This window comes from Limulus polyphemus, unplaced genomic scaffold, assembly GCF_000517525.1.
Source record: "Limulus polyphemus unplaced genomic scaffold, Limulus_polyphemus-2.1.2 Scaffold4788, whole genome shotgun sequence".
Lineage (NCBI taxonomy): Eukaryota > Metazoa > Arthropoda > Merostomata > Xiphosura > Limulidae > Limulus > Limulus polyphemus.
The window spans coordinates 9459-18025 of NW_013670398.1; the positions used below are offsets into that span (position 1 = coordinate 9459).

Consider the following 8567-nt stretch of genomic DNA (forward strand, 5'->3'; position numbering starts at 1 on the left):
CTTCTATTTTTGTAAGGCAGCCAATTTCTACAAGAGGGGTCAGTGCCTGTCGGTGAAATCCCAAGGATTGCCTCCTAGTAATAAACTCAACCTAGAAAGGTGATCATGTTTTGTTTGTAAAAATTCCCTTCCCTTTTTTTTGTACATTTATACGCATTTGTCACATGTATAGTACAAATAAGATACAGGTAACTGGTTTTAGAATGTGTGGCAATCTTATTCTTGAACTATTCACGCATTGTCAAGAATAATTATCATGTCAGTGTTAGACTTGTACTAATATGTTGTACAGGAATGCCTAAAGTATATCATCTCCTTATTTTTATATATGGGATGCCCAAGCGATCTGGGTGACAAATGTGATATTATGTATAGAGGGCGATTCTTTCAGTACATATCAAATTTTCTCTATATGTTTTGCTTTGTACAAATCTCTCAAGACATAGAAAAAAGTGCTTTCTATTTTTCGTGGAGATACATGTGTAATTGTGTTGTTTGGTCTTGTTAGTTAAATAAGTTATTTTTTACAACTGCAAACTTATTTCTAGAATCTTATTTAACGCAGTAACGTCAGGAATTTAAATCGTCCCTACAATTCTTATTCTGATGCAGCTATAGTTAATGTTGTTATTATTTCTTACTTGAAGGTAATTCAATGAAAAGGTTATCTCTGGTTTATGATTATCCCCGATATTATTCGCAGAGGCTTATTGCAACAAAAATTGTTTGTCGGTCAGTAGCACATAACCATAGCCATAAAACTAAGCGTTCTTGACAGTAAAGAAAATAATTTCATAGCAACACGGAACCAGAAACATAGGTCTTATAAAATTTAATTAATGCTCTATATAATCTGCTTTGACAATGCACAAAGTGGAAAAAGAAAAGAAAATTAACAGGATTAGAAAGTTTAAATGTTTATACACATAGAAGTGGAGGCTAGTCTGCTTTTTTTCCCATCAAATATTGATGACAAATAATAAGTAAAAAACTTATGCTTTAATAATTTTGTATAAATAAATGTATTAAAAACTTCAATATTACATTATAAAAAGTGAATGCTGTATTTATATCTGGCTTTTAGTTGAGGATGTGGCTTTTGTGGGTAAATATTTTTATATTTGTGTATTATTTTTATTTCTGCTTAAACTAACTTTTATTATGAGACAGATTAAAAATAACAAGAAGATTACGTACACTCTTTTGCTTGTAATCCACAGCTAGTTGTAGTCTTGGATATTTCAAACGTCCAACATTCTCAATTCCATCCGTCTGTTGAAGAACAAGATTGACTTCAAAAAGGGTACGACAGTTGGACAAAAGGTCAAAAGCAAATTTTCTAGCGTCTAAGGCCATTTTCTCATACTCATCCTACACATACCCATGAGGAAAATTTATTAAAATATGTTAACGTTTATTGTATGCTAGGATAAAGCAAATGGAAATAATTGCAAAAGATAAATTAATAAATAGCACTCTGCATTTATCAAGTCTTCCACCAAGACACCTTACATGACACTTTAGATTAAAACTTGAAACTTTTATAGATTTTTTGTAACTTCAAGAAAATGTAAAATTATTTATGCGGGGCTGATATTATTCAGTTATTTGTCACAAGAACTTTTTAAGTAAGTGCATTTTATTTTGTTATTCAGGTTTTGTCCAAATTATAAAAATAGCCCTTGAAATTACTTAATTCTATATTTTGTCTTGATATTCAGAAATCATTAACTGATATTAATAGCAATAAGATCATTTGGTAGATTGTGTCATATAATATACAGTAAGAAATCAATAACAAAAACAGATAAATACATTTACTATATAAACCTGCAAAGAATAGAATCACAATTGGTAAAATATTAAGTTAAAAAGTATACTGAATCACTTTTTCTTTAAATTAAGTTCAGAATTTAAACCTTAAGTGTTATGTAACTAATATGACAGTGTAGTCAAATTAAAATTTTATGTTTGTTATATTTAAGCATGATTAAGGTAAAGAAATCTTAATTTTACATAAAGCATTGTTGACGATCATATGTGAATAAGGTAGTGGCGGGTAATATTTTTCTATGACAAGACACTAATTTGGCAATTTTATGTTCATATAAGTAAAAAAACAGAATACCCTATACTCTTCATTCATTTGAGCACACAACTTAAGCTCGTCGTCTAATTCGAAAGCTGTTAAAATAGGATCGTCTGATGTTAAACAAATATATGCTGGGTTTGAGATTGCGAGGTAAACGTTGAGACGAAAAACAGTTAAATCATGTGACTGATCTTTTACCGCCCGTTTACATGCTTTGCATAAGCCTGAAATTATAAAAGTTATAAAAATACCTTTAAAGTCATTCTTAAAGGTTAAAAATATATTACAGTGAAGCTGAAAATCAAAATTCGGTAAACATGATATCAACGGAGAGTCCAAGTTTCATTAGAAAATGGATTAAGCTGATATTTGAATGGCTATCAGGAATATTCTTCATTCAGAAATTTCTCAGCACTGTTGAAGAACTTTGTCTCTCAGTTATCTACACTAGATTCCTTTTGACTTATTAGTCATAGGTTCAGTTTGGTACCTTCAATATTAAGACAAATAGTTACTAATACAACAACTCTTAACATTAGTATTGCTGTAAATATGACCAAATGTATTCATATATAGTTTTTTCCCATCAAATGTACAGCGGTATCTATGCAGACTTATAACGCTAGAAACCGGGTTTCGATACCCGTGGTGGGCATAGCACATATAGCCCATTATGTAGCTTTGTGCTTAACTTCAAACAAACAATCAAATGGACAAGTTTATTAATATATCTTCATATCAGTGCGAAATACTTTTATTTTTATGGTTTTTATAACATTGTAAATTTGCCTTTTGGTTTTGCCAAGCTATAGAGTGCAATGACAAGTGCGGTATCTCGAGGATTTCTGGCAAAGTTCGGAGAAACTAGGTTCGTGGATCTTGTATGCGTGCGTGTGTTTCCCGACGGATGCGGCGGTTTGGCAAAGAAATTAAAAAAATGAGACACAGATTTCACACAGAACACAGATGTTTAATAAAAGTCACCACGGTTTACAGAACAACAACAATACACAACTTAAGGTAATACCACAAATCACAATAGGGCAAGTGATTGTGTAGGTGTATAAAGAAAAAAAGAAGAATAGTTAGGCTATTGTTGAATAATTTATTAAATCAAAACCTCTGATAGCACGTTTTCTTACGCCTGTAACTTAGATTAACATACAACTGAGTCTTACCCTAAATCCCTAAGTTAACGTCAATCTATAGAGCCAACTCTAATATAAAAAAAAAAGAAGTAATGCTTGATAGGCTAAACAAACTTACTGTGAACTTACACTCATAATAAAAAAACTAAACTTATGGGCAAATTCACCCGCGTGTGCAAATAAAAATAACTTATTGCTATAATCACCGGAGAACTTGCAATGTTCTCAAAAAGTAAAACTATGCAAAAATAATACACTGACCTTGCTACCACAGAGGAAGGCGAGAAGTTTAAGAGTTCTCACAAATCTTGTTGTTAATAATGTTTGGAAACGGCTTGAATGGGTAATGAAGAAAAACTTTAATATAAGTTTAACATAACAGCAAATGTACAACGATGATGATGACAAAACCTTGTCTTCATTACCCATTCAAGCCGTCTTGTTTGATATTAAGCACAAAGCTACACAAAGAGCTATCTGTGCTCTGCCCACCACGGGTATCGAAAACTGGTTTCTAGCGGTATAAGTCCGCAGACGTGCCACTGTGCCACTGGGAAGCTCTCACAAATCTAAAATCTCTTTAAACAACCCACGAAAAGTTAGTAACAGTAAACATATGCAAACAGGAAAATATTACTGTAGAACACCCCTAAAGTACTAAGACAATTTTTGATTAAAACCTGGTAAAAACATGAAAAATGAATCTTGTAAAGTCTCTGGTAAACCTAGGTAAAATCTTTGAAAACTGTATGGAAAATCTGGATAAAACTCTGCTCTTCTAAACCCCAACATTATTTTAAATGTGGACATAAACTCTCGAGTTTTTACACAAGAAAACAGTTAGATCAGTTGGCCAATGGGCAGTGAAGATCATGGGAGGGTCTACCTGAAGCTATTGCCTGATTCGCTTACAATACTAACTCGGCGTGTTAATTAAAAAGCATATTGTTATTCCGCAAGAGAATCAGACAAGACACTCAACTAAATAAATTAGCCCCTAGGGAAAGACAAAACTAGAAACTTGGTTGAGCAGTGTTATGTTCCCAACCAGGAAACTATGGAGAGAAAAATATTATCTTAGATTCTAAATTAAAATGAGCCAAAAACTCATAGTACAGGCTACTACTACACCAGAGAAAACTTAGAACAAAGGAATAAGGTGAAAATATAAATGAAAGGAGAGGAAAAAAAACAAATACAAAATGAATATGATAAATCAAGACTAACATGTAAGGTGTCTATCAGGCGGACAGAGAAACAAATTGCATTTAAGAAAAAGCTTTCTCTCATTTACTAGAAGGTCCTAAATCTAGATGAGTCCATGAGTACCACAAGTGCTTTTCATCTGTTATATAAATATAAGTGACTGATGTAGATGATAGTCTTCCCTCTGTGTTAGTGCTGTGTCAATCATGATAGAAAATAGAATGTGTATAACTTATTGTATTTTCAATGACGTTAAGTACTCTAGTTATTATTGTTTAATTACAAAATGTTAAGGCAGTAAATATCACCTGTCTGGTGATGAAAACAAGAAACGAAAGGCAGCAAAGGTTTGTTTGTTTTTGAATTTCGAGGTCTATCTGCACTATCCATCCCTAATTTTGAAGTGATAGACGAGAGGGAAGGCAAATAGTTAACACCACCCACCACTAAATCTTGGGCTAATCCTTAGCAAGAGATATGTGATTAACCATCACACTATAATGTCCCCATGGCTGAAAAATTGAGCATGTTCAGAGATGAGATTCGAACTCGCGACCCTCATATTACGAGCTGAGTGCCCTAACCACCACTTCATACTAGACCAGCAGCGAAGGAAAAGTCAGAAAAGAAACATAGAGGTTCCATCAAAAAAATGTGTAAACAATAATTTTAAGAGGTTTACTCAATTTCCTGTAGTATTTATTTTTTAATAAAAGTCATATACCATTTAAACAAAGATATTTGCAATAATAAATAATTGTGGTTTAAGTGGTGTGTTACTTTTAGTAAAGAATTTTAAAATGCAAAATAATGTGAACATGTGAAAAAACAAACTTTAGTAAGAAACCAAGGGGTACTAATACAATTTCAGAAGATAAGGAATTTAACTTTGAAACAGTAGCAAAAAAAAGTGAAACTTGTTAACAAAAATGAATGATGATGTCATCGAAGTTACAACAGCTTTTGTGCTGCCAAATTACATCATATACCACTTGAGACAAATACTGGTGTTAAAAATAAAATAGGGAGACGATTTGCTTCAACCAAATATAACTATTATCTGAATAATGCAGAATATAGGGGCCTTGGCTCATTTATTCAGTCAAAGGAGATGCTATGTATTGTTTCCGCTGTAAACTTTTGAGTTCAGTATGGTTTGGTTTGACTGATAAAATAGTATGAATGACTCAAAGAATATACAGAAATAATTATATATTGACAAGGTATTTTACTGAGACTTATAGCTACCATAAGATACTTAGCCCAGCAGTAATTTCCACGTTGAATAACTTCAGACTTTCTAGTCAAACACAAGAATGGAAGTTTGTTGGAGATTTTGGTATGTTTGAGGATGTAAAGAAAGAACATTTGAGAAGGATAAGAATGCAGGAGGCTAAGAAATATTATCCTATGAAAATAATTTAAAATGAAACTATACATCAGCTAGCTGATAAAATCATAAACTTGGAAAAATATGCAAAATACTTCTATTGCATAGGTTTGTACTCCAGATATAAGTCACAAAGAACAGATAATTCTGATTGTTTGATTCGTCACTGTAAATTCAAATAATGTCGAAACTGAGCGAATGTTATGGTATTCACTGATGAAAAGACTCAACAAAAACAGAGCAAATATGAAAGGCAAAAAGCAACAGACTTGAGCTCTGGCACCAAATCCAAGATCGCTCTTGTACCACGTTATACTTTCGCCCTCGCTTTAGTTGTAATGACACTTGTCTTTACTTGTCTTAAATGTGTGTTTTTTTAGTGATACAAATGTGTGTATTTTTTATCTGGGTCTACATAAAGATTGGATCCTCTCAAAAAGTTGTAACTAAGCTAATTGTCAACCCACTCTCAAACGTTTGATGGAATAATAGACTAGAAGTTGTGCATGATATCTATTACTAAGTATCAGAGGTGTATGATGTTTTAATAGTCAAGCAGAAGACATGCCACTCATCAGATGTCATGTGTGAAGCTAAAACTCCCACAGCTAAGACATGAATATTCTAATTCTTTTGTAAAACACTACAGAACTCCAACTTAAACTTATTTTTGTAAATATGTTAACGGAAAAAATCAAAATTTCTTTCGAATATTCTAGGTATTATAAGAAGTTTACAAGGGTCATGACAGATGCAAAACTACTTACTGAAGAGAATAAGAATGATTCAAATTTCCAACCAAAGATTGAAATTCATTAGAAACAAAATAGATCTGTGTTTGAAAATGATAAATACATTCAAAGCCCAATAAAGCTGTTCGAAATAATATTTTATACCAGTCCTGTCATCACTATTCAGTCTCTGCAAGATAGACTCGTTTTATTAAAACAATACAATGACTATTTATTGTTCTTGAATGATATATATAGAAATTAAGATATTAGTGCTCAGGTAATACTAGATAGCTTTTATGAATTTTTGTGTTTTCCTTATAGATCGGAAATCTCAATCGAAATACATTAGCTCACTGGATCCCTGTTTCGAGCTCAGAGTATTGTCATCAATAATCGCACCAGGAGCGACTCAAATAAATACATTAGCTCACTGGAGCCCTGTGTCGAGCTCAGAGTATTGTCATCAATAATCGCACCAGGAGCGACTCAAATTCATAGAGCGGAGTGTCTAATAGAGAATGAAATCATCTCTCTATTTTCAAGTATTTATAGTTTACGGAAAAAATGCTTCTGATAATTATTACTAGTGGAAGACAAAGTTGATCAAAACTGAAACGAATGAAAGCTTACTGAGATCACCATGACACAAGAGTGTTGAATTGGTGTATAAATAAAAGCAATAGAGTATCGTATTGCTAATTAATTGCATTTGAAAGAGTTTGTTCAGCATTTTCACTTCATTGAAAATCCGAAAATTGAGCCTACTTGGTGGCTCAGTGGTATGTCTAATATTGCTAAAAACCGGGTTTCGATATCCGCAGTGTACAGAGCACTCATTATGTAGTTTTGTGTTTAACAACAAACAAACTCAAAAGTGAATTTTAAGTGAAAATTGTATATTTTTTGTTTTTATTATGTAAGTGTTGCATTCACCATTCTGTGTTTAAATTCTAAATTTAAAACTTGAAATAAACTCATTCGTTTTGTGCATAATAATCTCATATATATTGCGAACCATTATGTCTGTACGTTTGAAAAGCTAAACACGCAGGTAAAGCTCAACATTCACTTTTGAAATGACGAAAGAACAGGCATTAATAATGTTGATGCCAAATTTTATTTCACAAGCAAGATATTTTACATTAAATTATTAGGACTTAATCACACTATCATTCACACTTCAAAATGTGATGTAACTTAAAAAATAAAATTGTAGAGATGCAAGTAATAGGATGAGAAAGGTTTGAAATTGCGTTTTGAAATTATTTTGTTCTAGGAGATAATGATTTTTAAGGCTACTGTATGGAATAGAATCAGTCTGGGGTGTTTCATTCAGTTGTTAAATATTTATATAGAAATAGAAGGAGTTGATAACTATATAAATTATTCGTTGATTAGAAGAATGTGTAAAACGATGTACATAACAGAGGACACTGAGAGAAACATTTGAAAAGTGTGATGTTTTATTCACTGAAAAAATACATATGGAACATATTCTTACTAAAAATGGAATTAACTCGAATGAAAGAAAACTGGGACGGTACTCTATTTACAACATACTGTACAATAGAAATGACATATTTCTCGGTATAATTACTTATTTATGGAAACGCATACCCAATATTTGTATAAAAACAATTTATTTGAAGGATTTCCCGAAAAAAAACGCCGTGCTGGAACTGTAGTTCACCAGAAGCATTTGAACTGCTTAAGAAGTTGACGGCAAGACCACTAGTATTAACGCCCTCTGATATTGCTCTTAGAAACAACAGCAATTTCAAAAAGTAATGTTAAGCACTTCAAGATGTAGAAGTAACACTCCTTATAAAAATGTAAATGAATCGAATAGACTTTGAAAGCCAAAAATATATATATGGAAAATATTTTCCCCTCCCATCTCTTTTTTATATACACATTGTTAGAGCTTATGTATTTGAGACAGCAAAGAAGATCAAGGTTTGTTTGTTTTTAATTATGCACAAAGCTACACAAGGGCT

The 8567-nt window shown here is 32.1% G+C and overlaps 1 protein-coding gene across 1 annotated transcript in view; it reads right to left on the reverse strand.

The window, feature by feature from the left end:
- Positions 1-1197: 1197 nt before the first annotated feature.
- LOC106471685 (short transient receptor potential channel 6-like) overlaps positions 1198-8567 on the reverse strand; it is a gene marked incomplete at both ends in the record, with an annotated part of 24185 nt that continues 16815 nt past the window's right edge. Inside the window, 2 exons of the mRNA XM_013932301.1 lie at positions 1198-1371; positions 2129-2316. Of these exons, the coding sequence (XP_013787755.1) occupies positions 1198-1371; positions 2129-2316 (362 nt within the window). The remainder of the gene's footprint in view (positions 1372-2128; positions 2317-8567) is intronic.